The sequence below is a fragment of the Lepidochelys kempii genome, chromosome 7 (genome assembly GCF_965140285.1).
Source record: "Lepidochelys kempii isolate rLepKem1 chromosome 7, rLepKem1.hap1, whole genome shotgun sequence".
NCBI lineage: Eukaryota > Metazoa > Chordata > Testudines > Cheloniidae > Lepidochelys > Lepidochelys kempii.
In genome coordinates this window covers 94,113,897-94,137,382 of record NC_136386.1, presented here as the reverse complement: position 1 = coordinate 94,137,382, position 23,486 = coordinate 94,113,897, and the positions used below count along the sequence as shown (strand labels likewise).

Sequence of the window (23,486 nt, the reverse complement as noted above, 5' to 3'; positions counted from 1 at the left end):
ACAAACAAAAAAACCCACCCCATTTACTTAGAGTTAAGAAATGCACATAAGTAACCTTATCAACACAATTGTTAATTTGTTGTTTCCTGAATTTTTAACCCAACATTCACAATCACAGTAATCTCAACTCACAAGCCTTAGCACCCAAACACACACTTGGAATCCTCATTTCTCAATCACATTCAAATGCACAATTTTAACTATGAACTTAGCTAGATTAAGCTGAATGGTCTATAGACACCTGCAGTAGTTGTAGTAGTAAAGTATATGATGGTGTTATTTCTACATGGAAAAAGTAGGAGAACAGAGTTACGGTCTGTACCCTTCAGTGAATGTATACCAGAAAGTCTCACAACTTACCTGAAGATGTTCTTCTTGGAAAGGATGTTCAGGAAATTCTGGTAATGGGACATTTTTGTTCTCTACTCCTGAAAATAGCTTCACTACCAAACTGGTCAGCTCATCCAAGGATTCTAAAAAGAGAATCATTAGAAATAGCACAATCATTGTCAGAAGATTCCAGCAATCTGGGACTTACATATTTTTTTAGAAAAATAATAAATTATAAGGTTGGACTTAATGGCTCCCCCATCACCAACAAGTGAACTACGATTATTTGGAGAGACGGAATATATTCTGAGATTTATTTTTATTACTTATAGATAAGGTTTTGTGCTTTATAAACCTAAAGGAAACAAGAAAGAGCACCTTAAAAACAAACACACCTACACCCACACACCAACAGTTTGCAGGTCAAATTAAGGCTGTGGAAAAACAAACAAAGATGTTCACAGTTCTCTAATCAACATGTAATTTTACAAACCACATGTTCTGCCATACTAAAGCAGGATAGCATGAGTTAGACACGTGAGGCCTGATCCAGCAGTCCATACTTATACAAAACTCCCATTAATAAATAATAATAATAATACCACCTAGCTCTTATATAAGCGCTTTTCATCAGAAAAATTTTAAGTGCTTTAAATGGAGGTCAGTATCATTATCCCCATTTTAGAGATGGGGAAACTGAGGCACAGAAAGGTGAGGTGACTTGCCCCAGGTCATCCAGCAGAACAGCGGAGGGGGGTAATAGAACACAGGCAGTTCAGTGGGCCTACGGTTATAATTTCACAAGCATAGTTTGTCAATTAATTTCATATTAAAAGACAGAAAAAGGCAAGGTACCACAGAAGTTGATGATAAAAAAGCAGATGATGGAAAAGAGACGACTAAGGGGGGAGGAATATGATAGAGGTGTATAAAATCATGACTGGTGTGGAGAAAGTAAATAAGGAAGTGTTATTTACTCCTTCTCAGACCACAAGAACTAGAGGTCACCAAATGAAATTAATAGGCAGCAGGTTTAAAATCAAACAAAAGGAAGTACTTCTTCACACAACTCACAGTCAACCTGTGGAACTCTTTGCAGAGGATGTTGTGAAGACCAAGACTATAACAGGGTTCAAAAAAGAACTAGGTAAGTTCAGGAGGATGGGTTCATCAATGGCTATTAGCCAGGATGGACAGGGATGGAAATCATGTTCTGAAGTGTCCCTTGCCTCTGTTTGCCAGAAGCTGGGAATGGATCACTTGATGATTACCTGTTCTGTTCATTCCCTCTGAAGCATCTGGCATTGGCCACTGTCAGAAGACAGGATACTGGGCTAGATGGCCCATTGGTCTGACCCAATATGGCCATTCTTTTGTTCTTACTCTTTGTAGCCCTGATTTAGGAATGTACTTAAACAGGCAAGTAGTCCCAATGAAGTTAGTGGGACTACTCATATGTTTAAGATAAGGAAAGTACTCAAGCACATGCATTAACTGGCATGTACAAGTCCACATATGGTATGTTTATGTTCCAAACAATGTTCAATGTCATTGCCGCAGCAATTTATTTTTTCTCAAAAGCAGTATTTTCTAAAAGTAGACAGTTCATCCTATTATTACCGAAGATGTCAGGTGTTCTTATTTAAAGCATGAGTATTTCCACATGATGTTACTTTAGAGGCAGACAATTTAATTAATAATAAAATCTGTCAAAGTACTTTTCATGATTTTAAAAATTAATTTCACATATTTTGTCTGATCATGTATTGACCCCCCGTTATATTATTGTAGTTTGGCTCATGAGTACTGGTCTGCCAGCATATTTAAAAGTTTTTCAACACATTGTTATTAAGCTTCTTAAAACCCTCACAAAAAATATAGTCCTGATTCTAGGAGGTGTTGAGCATCTGCAACGTTAACTGACTTAATTTAGAATCTTGAGTGTGCAGCATCTCTGAAATTAAGGCTTCTTATCTAATTTAGAAATTTCTATAAAACAAATATCTAGATTAAACTTTGGCCCTTCTATCTTTGATTATATGTCCTGTAGGTCATTGTGGAATTACACAAACATGCATCAGAGAAAAATCACAAATTATGCAAAGTATTTTCAGACTAGATCTGCTAAACTGATTGTGGTAAATTTCTAAAAATATATTCATATAAATTTTAAAAACTTCTCTTATCTGAGGCACAAGTACTCCTTTATCATGTAGCATTCCGTAGCAAGTTTTAGGATTGGGAGAAAAAAAAAAAAATTCTGCAAATATATACACACACTGAACTGTGCGGGCAATGAGTATTCTCACTGACTTCAGACTGTTCACAGTGTATAAATTAAGAACATCTTTACAGGATTGCGACCCTAGCCTCCTTTGTTTAAAAGCCTGGAGAAAAATCTTAGCTGATGTAAGTATGTCTTATTTTCTTCTATAAGAATTCAAATAATAGATGTAAAAATCACACTCAGCTAACTAAGAAACTACCATTAAAAGTTTGGTACTCACCTCGTCCTAGGACACAAATAGCCATTAAATTTGATGAATAATAAGTGGAATGGAACTTCAACAGCTCCTGTCTTACATCTATTCCTTCTTTAGTTGGTCTAGTTTCCAAAGTGAATTTGTTCCCTGTAATACAAAATAAAAATCATGAAGATATTTATTGCTGGACACACATACAAGTTATATGAATTTAAAAACTGAAAAAACCCTGTCTGATTCTCCTGTCTTCAAGGTGTACGTACAAAGATTTATTTATTTATTTTTAAATAAAAGTACATACCAAAAACATCAGATTGGACAAATATCAACTAATCTCATCAGGACCAATCAACTCTTCCATCCTCAACCCATTCCTTTCTTAAAAGGCTGGGAAAACAGATAACTTTGCAGTAAAGCTTACAGGTCAGACTTTTTCAAATAAACAAAAATTCCCATTTAAGTAGTCACAGCTATTGAGTTTTGAAGGTGTCACATTAATGCACTGATGGCAACTTTTACTGTAAGAAAATATTTAGGTTTGTAGTTAAAGCAACAGTCTTGTCTGGTGCAAGAGTAATGAGGTGACACTAGAAAAAAAAGTCAGAATTTGTGAAAAACAAGATGATCAGAGTTGAATTCTAGTCCATTCCCTTTCACTTGGAAATCTTTTGTTGCAGTCACGTGGATGTAAAAGAAACATACTAGAACTCTGATAGGCTACCAACTCTAAGACTAGTTTTACATTACAGCCAAACAACAAAGAAACCAGAAAAAAGGAACATTCAATGATAAGGTAGGAGGATGGAAGCAAGACAATAGGGTGGAGGGAGATAATAACACAGGATATGCAACAGCAAGAAGTATAAACATGCTGTTAAACAAATCTCCAACACAGGTAGCAATTAACATACATCACCAAGGCAATAAGTAAACACCAGGCATAGTATAAGCTTGTACCAGAGGTTGCAGGTACATTTAGTTTCAGGACTTCAACCAACCAAAAACCACAGGTATCCAGTATACAAACTCTTCATGAAAGGATTTATTACTTTTATTTAAAAAGTTATATTTGAAATTGAAGTAAAAAGAGCATACAAACACATAAAAATAGTTCTTTAAAGTTATTTGTTTTTAAAATGTTTGGTTGTTTTTTTCCCTGGTCTCCCTCTACCTCTGCTAAGCAGACCACAGATGTCAGGAACTTATCGGACATTATAGAGCTCAGCCTGAAGCCAGAATGTAGAAGTACATGTTCCAAAGACTCACCTAAATGTTTAAGTCTATCATTTCCATTCCCACAGAAATAGGCAATGGATTGGCAAAAACAGGGCAAGGTACCAGATGATTATTTGTTAAAAATTGTGCTGCTAGGATATATATGAGTGCCAGAAAGCGACTGGGTATGTGGGTGGGTGGGCAGGCAGCGCACCAGACAGTGCTTGATGTCTGGGAGAGGTGGTTGTGGGAGAGTGCTGGAAGGTATCTAGAGTCAGGGGAGGGAGTTGAATCGCTGACAGATGTCTGGGGCTGCTGGATTAGGTGGGCAATGAGTGTATGGGGGTTACCGGGGACTGAGTGGTGATACTAGGAAGAAAGCTGGTGGGCTGACTGTCTATCCAACATGAGAAGCAGCACAAGGAGAGTCTGCTTGGCTGATGGGAGAATAGGTTCCACAGTGACCCGTGGTGGTCTGAAGTAGGAATCACACCCATTCCTGCAGCCCAGCAGAATGCATAACATCTCAGCTGCAGACAGGGCTGCCACGTGTGTGCATCATGCAAAGGTGAGACACTTGGCAACCCTCTGTGTAATTAAAAAACCCACAAATGAAGGCTCTGGTTCTTCAACTCATATATGCAAACTGTCCACTTTAAAATATTTGATTACAGAATTGGGGCGTAAAATAGTACTATAGATATTGAGAATTATCATCTTAGTATTATTACTACTACTGAATTTGAATATATTTCAGGCACTCTATCTAGAAAAGATCTGTAATCCTGACCAGCCATAAATCCCCACAGCTATCTATGGATATGACAGTTGCATAAAGAAGAAATATTTAAACAGGAACTCTTCTAACCTGCAGAAAATGTTTTCTGAAACTTTCTGGATTCCGCCTGGGATTGGCACAGGGATTTAAAATGATTCCCCGCCCCTCCTCACCCCCATCAGCACAGTACTGATTCATGAGCACCAAACCCTGGCTCGCTGAGATTACAGAAACTGTTTTTTCCTGATTAGAAATTAATCCACCGACACTGGATTTTCTCCCATGGATCATCAGATAGGTAACTTGCAACACTTTCCTTAGATTTTTCTCTGTACATTTTTAAAATGATTTCCCACTTCAGAGAGTTCTTCCTTACTAGGAGAAAGTCAACATGTCCTCATCCAAATAATCTTACCACTTTAGGATGCTAGAGCTGATTAGTCAGACACTGCATCTATTAAACAGCCAGAGAACCCTTCTGAAAGCCTTACATCCAAATGTTAAATATTAATTGAGAATCCAAGGACATCATCATCAATTGTAATAATGTTCTTATTTGCTCTCTAGGGGTCATCTCTGGCAACCCCACACTTGCAGTCCCACTGTCCTCAAGGCATCGGATTTCTGTGGCCATGAAGGGGTTGATAAAGCCCTGAAAAAGCACCTGATATCCAAGAATTAAACACAACTTAAATCTCTATTGTACTAGCACAATTTGCTAGCTAATATACTTATTCATTTGAAATTATCAAAAAAAAGCTCTGTAGTAAAGTGTAGAAAAGTAACTTCTGCGAAGTGAACCTAATCAAGCCTCTCTGTCCATTTTAAAGCTTTTCTGTTTTACATACATGGAAACAGATAAATGGTATCTAAACTCAAATATATTTTTATAAAGGTTAATTTGAATTTTTCTTCAGCTGTTAAAGGGCACCTAAGGAGCAACAAATCCTGTAAAAGCCATTTAGCCACCTATTTAACCAAGGCCTCACTTTTCTTAGCCATCTATCGCTGTTGCCCACTGTGATTTATGCTCTAGATTTTGTCTTGATGCACACATCCATTAATTGCACCAGTGCTTTGCTAAGCTTTCCTCATTTACTTAACCTGCTCAGTTTGTCCTCCCAATGCAACAGTTGTTAGCAAAATGCTATTTGGCTGCTGGTAATTTAAATGCTCTTCATCCACTTTCTCTCTCTCACAATGATTTACAGTCCCAACTTGTGAGACTCACTTCCAGTCGTTACAAAAGAATTGTATACTGCTGAAATCATCATCATCATCATAAAGGCTGTGTCATCACCAAACTCCTAGTCTTGTATCAGTTTGTTCCATTTGTTTTGTCCAGCTCTTTTTTTAATCTATTGTGTGGAAAATGTAATGAATCACCACAAACATGTATGGAGGAAAAAAGGAAATTGCTTTCAGTCCTATCTTCACCAATTTTACACAGTCTCAGCATGCATTTTATGCAGAACTTTAACTGGGCATTTGTGTGTCTGGGGCAAGCAAGCATATTTGCACCCTCTACCATTTTTTTCATCTTTTTCGCACCATTCTTCCAGCCCTGTGGCTGCCGCACTTGCCCCATCCTGGTTACAGCCCTGATCTTAGGTCAGCTCTAATAGATGGGTAAGTCTATTTTAACAAACCTGTTCCAAATTTACTGAAGGGATGATTGGGATTTCCAGTAGCTTTCTCCAACTGAAACAATCGCCAGGCATCATTCATTAAATTCTTTTCATGCTCGGAATCAACAGCATTCACCTCCCTTTCCTTGCAGCTCTCATCAAACAGAGGGCATAGGAAAAACTGGGCAAACCTAAAAGAAAATTTTACAAATTTGCACAACTAAAATGTAAACATTTTCCAAGTCAGGATTATTGCACATAAAAAAAAAACACCCAATAACAAAAACCAACCCTCAAGCCACAAAGTTTAAAAACTCATGTAATATTTTAATTTATTGTTAATTAACAGTTTAAGACTAGAACCTCAGAACTCCTGAAACAAGTCCTGGCTTTCCCAGAGACTTGCTGTGTGGTTCTAGTTAAATCACATAATCATCTTCTTCTTAATTTCTCCATCTGTAAAATATCAACAATGACTTATTTACCATAGAAGAGTGTTGTGAAAATCCAACACTCTTGTTAATATAGTGCAGTGCATCCATGGAGGATGTCAAATGTTTATTTTTTAATATTTATCGAAAGTTATATAAATGGTACACAGACTTATACAAACCTAAGTAAAACCAAACATATAAACCTTGATCTGTACAAAATGCCATAAATACTATCACATATCACTCACTATAAATGCATTTCCTATAACTGATGCAACTCAGCCCATAAAATAATTTCAATCTTTCATTTTATCATTCATTTAATAACCAAGATGTTCATACCATGCAACTTTTGTCATTTCTAACTATTCACCATCATGTGATCTTTATTATTATAGCCCTAGAGGCCCCAACAGGGATCAGAGCCCCATTGTATTAGACATTGTTCAAACACATAATAAATAAGGCTCCGTATTTGTCACGGAAGTCACCCTTCCGTGACTTTCCATGACCTCCGTGACTTCTGCAGCAGCTGGCGTGCCTGGCCTGGGGGCCGCCTGCGCAGCTCAGGCAGCCCCTGGGCCAGTCGTACCGGCTGCTGCTGCGGCAGTCTCAGGTCCCCCCTACCCTCCAGCAGCAAGAGTTTTTTTTGTGGGTTTTTTTCTTGGGGGTGGGGGGGTGAAGAGTTCAGGACTGGGAGTTGGGGTGTGGGACAGTGCTTACCTGGTGGGGGAAGCTCCCCAGAAGGGCGACAACAACTCCCCCTCCCGCAACTCCTAGCTCCACATGCTGCTTCCGCAGCTGCTATTGGCTGCGGTTCCCAGCCAATGGGAGCTGCAGAACCGGGGCTTAGGGTAGAGCGGAGGCAGCACGTGGAGCTAGAGTCCCCGCTTTCCAGGAGCTGGGTAGGGAACCTGCCCCAGCCCAACCAACCTCCCCAACCCCAGCAGCCGGGCTGCCCTCCCAAGCCCTCCCCACAAGTTTTAGTCAGGGGTATTTAGTAAAAGGCATGGACAGCTCACGGGCCATGAATTTTTGTTTACTGCCCATAACTGGTCCATCACTTTTACTAAGAATACCCATGACTAAAATGTAGCCTCAAGAATAAGAGAGAGTCCCTGCCCCCAAAAGCTTACAGTCTAAACAGACAAAAAGGTAGAAGAAAGGAAATAATATTGTCTCAGTTTTACAGATAGGAAAATTGAGGCAAAGAAGGCCTATCTCAAAGCCTATTAAACGTAATGGAAAGACTCCCACTGAATTCAATAGAGCTTTGGATCACATCTTAAAATGACTTGCCCAAGATCACATGGAAAATCCATGCCTTAAACACAAGTCAACTCTAACAGCCAGTGCTACCAACCCCACCTATAATAATACAAGATGTAATCCTGTCAGCAAAAGTTCAACATATAATTATGATTTTGTTTCAGATATTACAAAATGTCAACCAAAAAAAACCCCTCAGAAAACTAGAAGTAACAAATCTGTTTACCTGTCCAGTGCACCTTCTAGATGTTCATGTGACACATCAAAGTAATAATTGGTGTGTTCTCCACTGGTGAAAGCATTTGAACTTCCTGCATGCTCACTAAGAAACTGACTATACTCATTCTCTTTTGGGTACTTCTTGGTTCCCAAGAACAGCATATGTTCACAAAAATGGCTAAGCCCAGCAATGTTTGGGGGGTCTGATAATGAACCTGCAGAGAAAAATACACATTAAAGTAGTTTTTTAAAAAGCATTTAGATTATACTAGTGTGCAACCAATTATGTGAATTCTGTAGTTATGAACCTCCACTTAACTCCATCCGCACAGGAAAACAAACCGAATGTTCAAAACAGATATTTCAAAATGAGCAACTTAGTCACCTTGAGAGGGCTCAAACTCGGTTTCTTTCTTCTGGGCCAAGCTAGGATCACCATATACTCGTGACTCCTAAACTGAGGCCCACGGACCATTTTTAGTCTGAAGAGAACTGAATGATCATATGGTTCTGGTTTCTCCTCTTTGTTTCCAGCAACTACACTGCATTAAAAGGCAGCTAATGATATACTAAATCAGGGGTGGCCAACCTGAGCCTGAGAAGGGGCCAGAATTTACCAATGTACATTACCAAAGAGCTGCAGTAATAGGTCAGCAGCCCCACATCAGCTCCCGCACTTTGCTCCCAGGGCCTCCCACCCACCGGCAGCCCCGCCAATCAGCATCTCCCTCTCCTTCCCCGCACCGCCCTATCAGCTGTTTCGTGGCGTGCAGGAGGCTCTAGGGTGGAGAAGCAAGGGCATGGCAGGGTGAGAGAAGGGGGCAGGAAGGGGTGGAGTGGGGGCAGGGCCTGCAGCAGAGCCAGGGGTTGAGCAGTGGGCACCTCCCAGCACATTGAAAAGTTGGTGCCTGTAGCTCCTGCCCCGGAGTTGGTGCCTATACAAGGAGCCATATGTGGCTCTGGAGCCACAGGTTAGCCACCCCTACACTAAATGCTTTGCTGATATTACATTTCCACGCAAGCCATTGCTGCGATTTCCACAAAGTTGCTATGCAATTGTGAATAGAAGGGAGAGGTGTCACTTCAAAAAGGGAGGGGAGGTAGTCCATGAGGGAAAAAAAAAAAATGTCTATTAAGATGTGATGCACGCTATGAAAAATATTGATAACCTCTGCTATAAACTGAAATTCACAGTATAAGATTTCAACATTGGTGAGGCTAGCTAGCTACTCTCTGAAGTGTGTAGATATGAAAAAGTCTAGACACTGATTTGTAACACACATCTTTCCTGAAAGCTATGATATATGAACAGAGAAATATCTTAGACTTTTCAGATCTAGGAAAAGATTGCTTTTCTGTTACTGTCAGAGTCGGAAGCAGAATAACTGCCTTTGTTTTTCACCCCGGGCACTTTATGTCAACACTCTAAGGGCTTGTCTACATGGGAACACACTCAGGAAAGTTATGATGAATTAACTAAAGGTGTAAAGTTAATGTGCATAAATTTAAGACCATTTAAAACTGTGTGTGGATGCTCTCATTCAGAAGAAAAAGGATTTAATTCTCTGTAATCCTCCAGATTAAGAGAGTGAACTAAAGCCACTTTATTTCTGGATGGGAGCATCCACATGATGGTTAAAGGAACTTTAATTTGTGCAAATTAACTTCACAGTTTTAGTTAATTCACCTTAATTCTCCTGAGTGTTCCAGTGTAGACAAACACTGCCATATCAGAGATTAAGGTTTTCCTCTTGGCACATTATGCTGCTTTTCTTGCCCATAATCATTACAACAAACATGCATGAAACAAAAATCTAGAATGGTAGATAAAGCAAGACGGAATGATTTCTCCATCCCCTTTTTTTTTTTTAAAAAAATGGCTCCCTCAGAACGTGTAATCATATGGTTAAAATTACAAGTCTGACCACTGACTGAGCATATATTACATCAGGAAAATTTAACTGGGTCTAATAATTTCTAACAGGATATATGGAGAAATAAAACTGGAACTCCCAATAATAGAAGGCTGTGCAACCTGCTGAAAACAACTTCTGTAAATGCTACCATATTTTGTGCTATGTACCATTGGTTTATTTGCAACTAAAACACTGAAATTAGTGGCACACTGAAAGTAGGTCGGATTCCTTTTCCTCACAGAAACGTACTGCAGTAATTATTTGCAATGCAAAGCCAGTGGAACAGAATACGAAATAAGTTCATTAAATACCTATGTGTACATCAAGTGCTGCTGAAGACTTATCTGTGGTGGGGTCACAGATGAGCATTGCTTTGATGCCATTTTCCAGTTGTAATCCACGATATTCTCGCTTATCCTCAGGTGATTTGATAATTTCCTTTGCTATTCTCTTAATAGCTGGATTGCTCATTTTGTTATGAATATTCTTCTGAAGCCTAAAAGAAAATAGTAGAAATTAAAATTCCTAATTTATATTTAACTAACTATCTCAAAGGATAAATTGTGAGGAAAACCTAATTCCCTGTGCAGAACCTTTAAAACCTGTCCTGTATGCCGAATTATGGTCCAGATTCAGAGAGATGTTAAGGAACTGCAACTCCCATTAAAATCAGGAGACTTCGTATGGGACTGGATCACATCACAGAATCTACTGTAACTTCCATTCTCACAGTAATTAAAAAAATTAATATCTTATCAAAGATATACATCAGCCACCCTATTCAACTATAATAAAAAAAATGAAAGGCTACAATGCAATCTTGCCAAATCCATCTTCAACCTATTTTAAATATCTTTGTACTTATATTGAAACTTTACAAAAATCTATACTTAAAATCAAAAGAAAAACATGAAGTAATAATAATAGGTATGTTTACTATCATGAAGACTATTATTATGCTGTCATAGACTGCCTTTGATCCTAGGATCTCAAAAGCACTTTTCCAGAACAGTGTGTTAATTCAATTTTACAGATGGGAAAACGCAGCCAGGGAAGGGTTAAATAATTTGCCCAAGGTTTCACAGTAAATCGCTGGCAAACTGAGGAACAAATCCAACCTTTCCTGTTCCCCAGGTTGCTGCTCTAATTCAACTGCCTCAATTCTTAAAAACTGCTTTTAGAGTTTACTAGTTCTAGAGATACAGTAAACTAAACTAGTCTCCTGGCGTGGCAGCAACATTTTGAAATGTTCAACACCAAGTGAGATTTTGGAATAACATTCTCTTGTTGTTTTAAATTTTAGATCATAGAATATCAGGTTGGAAGGGACCTCAGGAGGTCAATCTAGTCCAACCCCCTGCTCAAAGCAGAGCCAATCCCCAATTAAATCATCCCAGCCAGGGCTTTGTCAAGCCTGACCTTAAAAACTTCTAAGGAAGGAGATTCTACCACCTCCCTAGGTAACGCATTCCAGTGTTTCATACCCTCCTAGTGAAAAAGTTTTTCCTAATATCCAACCTAAACCTCCCCCACTGCAACTTGAGACCATTACTCCTTGTCCTGTCATCTTCGACCACTGAGAATAGTCTAGAACCATCCTCTTTGGAACCACCTCTCAGGTAGTTGAAAGCAGCTATCAAATCCAGGTAAACTGCAAAAGTAAAAACACGAGACATCCCAATCATGAATCTTGATTTTTAAAAAGTGTTCAATTTTATTTGAAACTACATGCTTTTTAAATAAAGCAATCACAGAAATGGGAAATGAGAGAGTAATGTTTGAAGCCAGCACAGCGCAGTCAGGTAGTAAATTTCCACATGTAACTCTGCCAATGAATCTTAATGCTGCTTTACAAGATTAATGTTTCAGTGAAGGGCTTGTTCGTAAGAGAGAATGTCAAACAAACAACATTTTTGTCCGTGGCACAACATATTGTTAAGTGACCAGAGCCTGGTCAATAGCTAGCAAACTAAACTCGCTTGGGAGCTAAACCAGATTTGAGCCTAAGCCTCCAGATATGATGAGCTTGTGTAATAAATATTTGTTTATGGTAAAAACTGCTGTAAGTACAGTTCCATCAGAAGCACAATATATGCAATTTCAAGGGTTTGACAATATTGCTGCTCCTGTCTTCAATTCACATTGGGCATCACTAAAACAAAAGCCAAATTCATTTATTTTCAGAAGCTTTAAGACTGTATACTATAAGGTACTGAAATGACTAATATTATTATGTAGCTCCTCACACATTTACTGTGCCATATCTTCAATCATGACATTTATTAGGTGAAATACCATTCGGCTTATAAAAGCATATAATATTTTAACTAGCTCTCTTGTGATCTGTGCATACCAACTGATATTTTTAGAATATTAAAAGACTTCAGAAGTGAAGTTCTGGAGGTGAAAATTACAGTGCTTATTTAAATAAAATACCGCTACATGGAAAACAACTTAAAAGTTCCCCTTTCTACAGCCATATTGGTATGGAAAAGGAAAAAGTGGTATAGGTCATCATTCATCTAGATTACCACCCTTCGACAGAACAGTACCCTTGGGACCAGCTACGTATGTAATTTACACCACAGGTGTAATAAATATTGTGGGCAGCTGAAGGTGATACTATGAGCATCACAATGAGGTGAATGTTAACACCTCCAGAATCGGAATGATTCAAATGCTCTTAGGCCTTCTAGAGCAAGGCCTTTACTGTATGTTTCTAACAACGAGGAGTCCTTGTGGCACCTTAGAGACTAACAAATTTATTTGGGCATAAGTTTGCGTGGGATATAACTCACTTCATCAGATGCATGGAGTGGAAAATACAGTAAGCAGGTATAAATATACAGCACATGAAAAGATAGGAGTTGCCTTACCAAGTGGGGGGTCAGTGCTAGGGAGGCCAATTCAATTAGGGTGGATGTGGTCCATTCCCAAAAGTTGACAAGAAGGGGTGAATATCAACAGAGGGAAAATTACTTTTTGTAGTGCTAACGAGGCCAATCCAATCAAAGTGGATGTGGGCCCATCTCTCTGTTGATACTCACCCCTTCTTGTCAACTGCTGGAAATGGGTCACATCCACTTTGACCCCCACTTGGTAAGGCAACTCCCATCTTTTTGTGTGCTGTATATTTATACCTGCTTACTATATTTTACACTCCATGCATCTGATGAAGTGGGTTATATCCCACGCAAGCTTACGCCCAAATACATTTGTTAGTCTTTAAGTGCCACAAGGACTCCTCGTTTTTACTGATACAGACTAACACAGCTACCCCTCTGAAACCTGTATGTTTCTAGTTACACAAGAACAAAAAAAGACGGTCATCATTAGTACTTCAGGGTTCAGAGGTTCCTCAAAATGAAAACTTAATTCTGTATGAGACACTATGTCTCCAGGTCAAAAGTCTGGAAATATAGACCCAATTTATATCCTGGCTGAGACTGTGAGAGCATTTTTAAATTCAATAGCCCTTATAAGTTGACGTATAACTTAAAACAACACAGCACATCTGCAGAAAGGAAAACAGAACCGAACAACTGAGCCTTTCAAAGACATTACATGAGAGGTTTTAAGACAACATATAATGCAGTCTATATTTTGTATGATTTTAAGTTACTTTATTTACTAAACTCAGTGAGCCAAGAGTAGTCAAAATTATATTTAATATATTCTGGGAGGAAAAAAGTAAACTAATTACACTATTAGATGGTTAACAAGTAGTAAATTACATTCCTCATCTCTTGATCAGTTCAATAGGAAAAATGTTTTTAAATGGGCAACAGACAGCACAATAAGATATACTTTATAGCCTCCTCTTTTCCAAACTCCAGACTCTAACCAGTGTTCCCAAATTGTGGTTCATAGAGGACTTGCTGGTAGACCACAAAGTTGGCTTTTCATATGGTGCTTCTATCCTGCTTGTTTCCAGATGCTAAACATTGCATTAAAATACAGCTAAAATATATAATTTTTTCTAATATTACTTTTCACTGTAAGCAATTGTTGCTGTCACATAAATGTTACATGATTACATATGGAGGGAAGGTGGTCCACATGACTGAAAACAAGAGGGGAGATTGTCTATCAGACTCTCTACTACAGTATGGCTTGCAATATGAAAAAGTTTGATAACACCTGGAAACTCCTAAGGCTTTCATAGTTAATTTAGTGGTGGGTTTTTAAAACCATTTCAAAACATCAGTGGAAAATCCACAATCCTCAAATTATTCAGTGTCCAGGTCACCATCTTGTGGTGGATTTTTTATTTCAGTAAGTAGAATTCTAATGTAGTAAAACAGCTAAAAGTATTACAGGCGAAGTATATGTTATGATCAGAAAAAATTAATAATTCAAGAGCCAAAAATTCTGCAAGTTTAGACCATTTAATACCACTGAATTCACTGTAATTGGTCATAGAGACTGCCCCAGAAGAACTGTAAAAATTTCAGGGGACCTATCCTAGAAATACTGCCTTTGTGTGTGTGTTTAATTAAAAAACAGGATCTTGTTGTCATTAGCAAACTTAGAATCAGTTATTTCTCCCTTCTGTCTACTATATTTTGTAAAAATAATTAAATTTTGAACAATAAAAATCAAAAGTTTATTTTGAATAAAATAAAAAAAGGATCAGAACCAAGCCATTCTTACACAAGGTAAAATTTGATAGATGGTCAGCATAGTTTTTGACGAGAACAAAAAGATTAGGATTCCCTCACTGGAGCTATTAATGATTAGATTTGATTTTACTACTGTGACATTTCAAGGGTACAATCCAGACTAATGACTGGCTGTGTCATCCCTGCTCTCTAACCTGGGATGCTTTGCTTTGCTGCTGTAGCTTCCAGTCTGGACTGCTCTCAACCTCCAGCATACAAGTCACTCCCAGCTATGTCTGTGGATATGCTGCAGCCAGCAAGCCACACCCTGGCTCTTACCAGCCTGGGTTACACTGCAGGGTGACCCCAACACCTCCCACACAACAGGGTCCCGGAGCTCAGGCTCCAGCCCAAGCCCAGGAGTCTACAAAGCAGTGAAACAGCCCCACAGCCTGAGCCCCACGAGCCTAAGTTGGCCGGCATGGGCCAGCCAAGGGTTTTTTCCTTGCTGTGTAGACATACGCTCAGTCAAGTAAGGCAACAATGTGAGCAGCAAATGTTGAAATACCTGAAACTTATGAAAACATAACCTTCTTTACTCCACTCCCTTTGAAAGCTTTATACAATAAGTAATGAGGTATCCTTAAATAAGGGCAAAACTTTACTACTCTATATTTTTAAATAGAGATACTGAATACAGAAAGCATCAGAAGAGAATAATTAGAATCAGTATACCTCTAAACAACAGCGAGGAACATGAACTCTTGCAAGCGTGTAGGAGGAGATTGCTTTCTAAAAATGTAGACATTTCTACTAGCAAAACAGGCACTATCACATTACAAATTATAAAACAGTTTCATTCTAATATCAATGTTACAATCAAATGCAAGTATTGACACACACAAGAATCGCAATCCCAGTGTCTAAATTCTAGTTTAAAACTAAACTATCTACCAAATTTTATCCTGTACAATGGCTGAGCTGGTTGTGCTCAGGGTTCACAAGTTATCCCATAATTGCCTACTGCACGAGGTCATCCTCTGAAATGAAGCAGCTACTATTGGCCACTTGTCAACGACTGGATATGGGACTATATGGACCACTGGTCTGATCCAGTATAGTAATTCCTATTGTTATGCCTCAGTATTATTAATGCTATGCTATAATGCAAACAGACTGCTACAAAAAACCTGACTTCTCGTTCACAGAATTACAGAACTAATTAGAAATGCTCCACAGCAACTGGGTTCCTCTTAAATAAAAGCAATACTGCTCTATTTGTTAAATACTTGAAAATTCAAACAGTACTTAACATCAGTTCAATCTGCTATGCCAGACAACAGGGAATATAGAAAAACAAAGGAGGCTCCTGAAACCCTGGATTTCACCTTAACTATTCAATTAATAAACATTTTGCATTCTATCCTTTTTAGTTAAATGTATGTCTAATTCGGTTTCAGACTTCAACATGCTGGTTGCTTACTGGTGCATTAACCTTGGAAGTGTGTTCCACACACTTTCTACCCTGTGTTTGATAATACACCTGATTTTCTTTTTTGTCACCTGCTACTTCCTTATTATTTTGAACCCACACCCTCAAGTCATGAAGTTTTATCATTAGCTTTAATGATTCATCTACATTGAGTCGATGAGTACTTGTGGCACCTTAGAGACTAACAAATTTATTTAGGCATAAGTTTTCATGGGCTAAACCCACTTCATCAGATGCATGTCCAAATAAATTTGTTAGTCTCTAAGGTGCCACAAGTACTCCTCGACTCTTTTTGCTGATACAGACTAACACGGCTACCACTCTGAAACATGTCATCTACAACGATGACTCATGAAATGCTATGCCCACTGTGAAATCCCATACATTTCAACTGATACCTTGTGAAGGACCACAGAGTATACTGTCATAATTCCAATTCTCTGTTTCTATCTCCTTCACAACCTAGCTCTAGTTTAGCAAAATTGGGTACAGTTAGGCTTACTTCTCCCACCCCCACATTCCAAAACAGTTAGTTTCAAATCAAAATCAAAGGACTGATCTTGCATGCCCTTACTCATCATATCAATAGGCCTACTAGGAAGAGCAAGTTGTACTTATGCTGGGGTTTGCAGAATTTGGGCCCTAACACTTAAGCAGGATAGGAAATAAAACCATTTAAAAAAAAAAAAAAGCCACATGCACACACCCAAAACATAGTCTGCTGCACCAAACCCAACTCAGAGTTAAAAAACAGAATAGATAGTTTCCTCTCCCTCCCCCACAATGCCTGGAAGGTCAACAGACTTGGGCTTATGAAAAAGACAAATGAAATATATGATGAGGCAAGTGCTGTCCACCAAGAATACTAAGCCTCCTGGGTGCTGAATAAATTATTAAAATATAACTTTTGGTGAGAAGAAAACATATATGGCAAATCAAAGGCAATGGAAATATGTCTGATCATTTTTACAATGAAATCGGTGTAAATAAAAAAAGATTGAATAAAATTACAAGGCGTGAAATGGCATTTCCCTACTTATGAATGGTTTATTGTGCAACCTTAATGTTCTCTTAAGATTGTTTCTGGGTATAATACTACCAGGTACTTCTCCAGTGCTTTTCACCCAAAGATCCCAAAGCATTTTACAAGCTAAACTTTCAGATCAAACCTACGCTTCCTTCTAGAAGACAGGTTTCCTGTCTGCCCTTCTAAAACTTGCTTGCCTCTTTCCCCTCACTTGTACTTTTGGGTAAGTTGCCCAATTCCAAAGTGCTGATTCCTCTCTTAAGATGCTAGTATTAAGCTAATATCTCTGTTGCTGGTATGACCACCACTAAGTTGAGCAGCAACGATATGACCCACAAAATGTCTTAGCTATTTAGAGAAGACTCATTCTAAATAATTTAAAATAATATTTTTTAAATTAAGATACTTTCATAGTATTGCCACAAAACCATACCAGCATCAAGTGGCCCAACAAAATACAGGCAGCAGCAAGAAATTTTCCTTTGTACAGCATTTTGGGAATTGTGGTGCTTGCTCAAAAAGTGCAAGTGAGGAGAAGACCTAAACAGAGGGCAGTATAACAGGTGAATGCAAAGAACGGGCTGAGCGGAAAGCAGGCTCACATTCAATGATGGGGATACAGAAAGTACTCATGTCCCCCTCTCACCAAAATGCCCTCTTCAGTATAATAGATCAGGTGCTGAGGAAAAATACCTGTTGATTTCTATTTTACAAGTAAGTAAAAGCAAGTGGTATACTTTAAGGTGCTTTTTCTGCAATGAGATCCATGCAGGTGGACCTCTGCATCCCCACAGAGCCTCACTGATTTCAATGGGGCTCTGAGAGACTGCTGAGGTCCACCTGTGAAAAACTTATTCCAGGACCGGGGTTTTAATTTTTAAACTGCATGTGATACCTATGTCAATCTATAGTTATTTTAGAAAACAATTTTTAAATGAAAATACAGTTGGCACATTAGCCAGTATAGTCAAACCTCATTTACAGTATTTGAAACCCAGTTACCAGAAGCATTTGACAACAATGCAAAAATTTTGGTGCATAGCCAAGAGTAATGGCTTGCTGAGCACTGGCTTCAAAATTTTCTTCAAGATCTGCTGGATCAACAGGATGTATATGTTTAAGCCATATTAGTAAGGACCTATCAAAATTCACAGCTGTGAAAAACACGTCATGGACTGTGAAATCTGGTCTTTTGTGTACTTTTATCCTATACTATACAGAGTTCATTGGGGAGACCAGTGTTTCCCAAACTTACTTCTACACTCGCGTTCAGAGGTGGGCCAACGGCCAGAAACCATCACTCTCTGGCTACCCACGTCTGAAGGCAGCAGCACAGAAGTAAGGGTGGCAATACTGCAACCCTCCTATAATAACCTTGTGACTCTCCCACAACTGTCTTTTGGGTCAGGACCTCTACAGTTACAACACCATGAAATTTCAGATTTAAATATATGAAACCATGAAATTTACGATTTTTAAAATCCTATGACTGTGAAATTGACCAAAATGGACCGTGAATTTGGTAGAGCCCTACACATTAGCCCACAAGTCTTGCTGAGGCAGATGAACATCTATAAACAATCATCAGCTCTAGAGAATCAAGCTGAATGGCTATAGTTGGGATGCCAGCTCTTCAGATTTTGAAGTCTGTGCTCAGTGAGCTCCTCCAGTTATCTGCAGGTTTTGGGTTTCCCTGAGACCTTCAGACAATCAGTTTTACTATAAATGCATCTCTCCGGTGTGCTGAACCATACTCAAACCATGTCTATATCAACTGATGAACAAACAGCACAATTTTTGTTACTGCTTTTTCAGCTCATGTTTCATAACCCTTTTTGAGTACACCACTATACTACACTGAATGCACTACAATTATTATTTGAGCTCCAAAAGTGTCCTTGGCATTATATAAAGATCACGATTGTGATCTACTATCAATTCCAAATTTTTCATCTGTTCCAAATTCTGCAAACTGTGTTTGTAGTCCTTATATATGCACATTATGTTTTTATTCCAGATCTCATTACCCAGTAGTTGCCATGGATTGAAGTTTATGATGAGCCAATACCTGCCCATGTTCTTAATTTATCTAGATCTCCATCGTTAGTCTATACTCGCTGCATTTTCATTAATCCACCTACGTTTACATTTTCTGCCAACAGTGCCTGGCGTGACACTCTCAGGAGCTCGGTGTTTTCAGTAGAAGGCTCTGAGCAGCAGGTCTCCCAGCCAGTGGGGATCATGGTGAATTTGTTTCTCACCTCTTTTACAGAGAAGATAGTGCTGAATTGAATGCTCTGGAGAATTTGTTGAAAAACTCATTATATTCTGGTGGGGCTGCGATATTAGAATAGATCCCCATTCTCTTGTGTGTCTTTTCTCCTGCCCCTTTACCTCACACATCCACTAGTGCTCTTGGAACAGATCATCACCAGATGGAAGGATTGTGACATCCTTACCAATGCAATAGTGACACTAGAGGTATGTCATCCAATAATCAGCCTCCTCTCTTCACCTTCCCTCAATTCATTTGCATGCTATAATGGGATTGGTTAAAATGAGTTAATAATTAAGTATTTTCTTAAACTAACAATCAAATGTTTTATCAAAATTCTGACATCACAGAAAAATAAAATTCTAATAACAAATTGGAACAAAATTGGAGTACTTTTCCACACATAAAAGCAAACTAACATAACAGAACATTATTATAAAGGATGCTGCAGAATATTTTACCCTTATTTCTTATATCACTAGTTCAAATGTACACTAAAGCTATTAGGCTCCCCTTATTCCCTGGTTAACATATGATTTTCTACTTCTTTCTTGCAAATTTGGGAATTAGGATTCTTTAAGATATTACACTTCCATAGCTTCAATAGCTCTCTTACCTAAATTCAGAGGTCAAAGAATTTACCTAACTCCCCAATATCACGCTAAGCTCAAGTTAAATAACTAATATTGTCTGTTATCAATTGTCTGTTATGCAAACTGTTCAAAATTTTGAACATATATTAGACTCTTCTGCCCACAGGAATTAGCAGGAATTCATCATAAAATTTGATATCATTTGGCAAACACCCCTCACAAAAAGTTCTGCAATAATTAGTAAGTATAATTCATCAACTCCACTAAAAAAAAAAATTATAAACTGAAAACTCTGGTTTTACAAAATCAGAATGTTTATTCTAATTTTATTCTTGAGAATATATCTAACCCAGAAGTCAATGTACTCTACTGTTTCAAAAAGCTAAATTTGGGGATGATCATTACCTTGAAATTAGTGCTGATCTGGTGCATTTTGAGGAAGTTCCCCTCTTGCCACAATTCAAAATTTACTTCTCAGTGAGAGAGTCTGCAGTAGGCAAACCTCCCATTGACGCCACATAATTTTCCAGAGAAGTAAAGGGCAATGTCTACACCAGGGAATTTAACCAAAAAACTCTCATCACTTTTACCATCAGTCCCTAAAGAATTTACACAATTTAATTTCAGATTTGACAGACACAGGAGGCAACAAAACAACTAAACAAATTACTTACCACCCTAATCTAGTTTTCACATCTGTTTTTAAAACTGCACCAAACTGAGTATCTTAAGCACACACTCAAATGTAAGTAAATAAACTTTATCCAAGTTCACCTTAAAACTACAGGCAATCAAAAGTGGCAAACGTGAAACTAGTCTTTTCCCAATATTTTTAATGTAATCTCCAAATATATCTCATTGCACCTTTTACAACAGTGCTGGAAATTAAATGGAATAAATTATGAAGAGGCACTTGAAAGTGGGACACCAATGACCATTTTCAAGGTTGTCTAAAAATTAAAAACAAACAGTTGCTTATTTTCTTGTTTACCATCCCAAAGCATCTTTACAGTCATGGAGAGTAGTACAGTTTCACCATTCATTCCTGTCCCTGGGTTATTCCTCCATTAAGTCCATCCCGGTCACGTCCACATAAACGATTCACTATCTAGTCTGTGGTCAGCTTCTAGGTCTGACTGACCTTGATTATATTTGCATTATTTTCCTTAGCATTCTATCATCTGTGTCTTCTCCAGTGTCCCCACCATCATAATCTTTTCTATTACATCCAATCCCATACCCGGACTTCACATCACTTCTAACTTCATTTCTCTTAAAATCATTCCACTTTACACCTACCATTTTCTGAAGAGCTCTCATCTCTACTGCTTCCAGCCTTCTGATGTCTGTTTCATGCAATGCAGCAATACAAAATACAGCACAGAAGGTTATTGGAAGGCATAAGCAAACAAGGAAAAGCTGGACAAGCAACAAAACAAGAATACTACAGGAAAATGTAAACAAATCAAGAATGCTGGGATAATGGAAGTAATAAAAGCATCGTGCAAAGTGGTATAGAAATCACAGACTAGATAAGTAAAAGGCTCAACAACTACAGGAGTCAGCAAGAAAACAAGATATGAAAACAATATACAAAAGATTAAGTTGTATGGAAATGCATCGTTGGCCTGATTGTAACAGTAAGAAAGGCAACCAGTGAACTGACAATAAATGCCAAAGACATGCTGAATGTATAGAAGGAGCATTATAGCAGTGGGAACATAATACTGACCACCTGTCCAGGATGGTCACAGTGATTGTGAAATGCTCAGGGAGATAAGAGAAGCTACAAAAATAAAAAACATAGTAATAATGAGGGACTTCAACTATCCCCATATTGACTGGACACATCACCTCAGGACAGGATTCAGAGATAAAATTTCTAGACACCATTAATGACTGTTTCTTGGAGCAACTAATCCTGGAACCAACAAGGGGAGAGGCAATTCTTGATTTAGTTCTAAGTGACACACAGGATCTGGTCCAAGACATGAATATAGCTGCAGGGAAACCACTTAAAAACACCATAAATAGAGGCTCAAACAAAATACAGACCCCAAATTTAAAAAAATAAAATAAAAAACGAAACAGTAAGGGAAGCAAAAACTGCCACCATGGCTTAACAGATTAAAAGAGAGACAGAGGTAAAAAGATATCCTTTAAAAATTGAAGTCAAATCCTACTGAGGAAAATAGAAAGGAGCATCAACTCTGGCAAGTCAATTGTAAAAGTATAATTAGGGAGGCCAAAAAAGAATTTGAAAAGCAACTAGCAAAAGACGCAAAAAACTTAAGTACATCAGAAGTATGAAGTCTGCCAAACAATCAGTGTGGCCACTGGACAATTAAGGTGCTAAAGGATCACTCAAGGAAGACAAGGCTGTTGCAGAGAAGCTAAATGAATTCTTTGCATCAGTCTTCACCACAGATGATGTGAAGGAGATTCCCACACCTGAGCCATTCTTCTTAGGTGACAAACCTGAGGAACTGTCCCAGATTGAGGTGTCTATAGAGGAGATTTTTGGGGGAAATGGTAAACAGTAATAAATCACCAGGACCAGATTGTATTCACTCAAGAATTCTAAAGGAACTCAAAGATGAAATAGCAGAATTACTAGTAACTGCGGTATGTAACCTACTGCTTAAATCAGCCTCTATACCAGATGACTGAAGGATAGTCAATATAACAACATTTTTAAAAGGCTCCAGAAGAGATCCTGACAATTACAGGCCAGTAAGCCTAACTTCAGTACCAAGCAAATTGGTTGAAATTATACCAATGAAAAGAATAATCAGACACATAGATGAACATGAAATCGTAGGGTAAAGGTAAAACATGTAAAGGTAAAACCATGCTTCACCAATCTATTAAAATTCTTTGAGGGAGTCAACAGGCATGTGGACACGGGTGATCAAATGGATATTGTGTACTTGAACTTTCAGAAAGCCTTTGAGAAGATCCCACAAAGGTTCTTTAGCAAAGTAAGCTGTCACGAGATAAGAGGGAAGGTCCTCTCATGGATCAGTAACTGGTTAAAAGATAGGAAACAAAGGGTAGGAATAAGTGGTCAGACAAATAGCAAGGTCCCTCAAGGATCTGTGCTGTTCAACATATTCATAAATTATCTGAAAAAAAGGGAGTGAACTGTGAGGTGGCAAAATTTGCAGATGATACAAAATTAGTCAAGATAGTTAAGTCCAAAGCTGACTCCGAAAAGTTACAAAGG

The 23,486-nt window shown here is 38.3% G+C and overlaps 1 protein-coding gene across 9 annotated transcripts in view; it reads right to left on the bottom strand.

Moving 5' to 3' along the window:
- The window catches only part of IDE (insulin degrading enzyme), a 183,262-nt gene that overhangs the window by 69,591 nt on the left and 90,185 nt on the right, over window positions 1-23,486 (bottom strand). For 6 of the 9 annotated variants that reach the window (XM_073353894.2, XM_073353898.1, XM_073353892.2 and 3 more), the window contains exons 2-6: window positions 10,584-10,768; window positions 8,364-8,571; window positions 6,456-6,625; window positions 2,838-2,960; window positions 361-473 (exon numbers count right to left, since the gene is read on the bottom strand). The exons of 1 other annotated variant lie outside the window; for it this stretch is intronic. In XM_073353894.2, coding sequence (XP_073209995.1) covers window positions 361-473; window positions 2,838-2,960; window positions 6,456-6,625; window positions 8,364-8,571; window positions 10,584-10,743 — 774 coding nt within the window. In that variant the 5' untranslated portion in view covers window positions 10,744-10,768. Of the gene's footprint in view, window positions 1-360; window positions 474-2,837; window positions 2,961-6,455; window positions 6,626-8,363; window positions 8,572-10,583; window positions 10,769-21,559; window positions 23,081-23,486 lie in introns of those variants that run through there. 2 more of the 9 variants (XM_073353896.2, XM_073353899.1) reach the window with 2 other exon arrangements.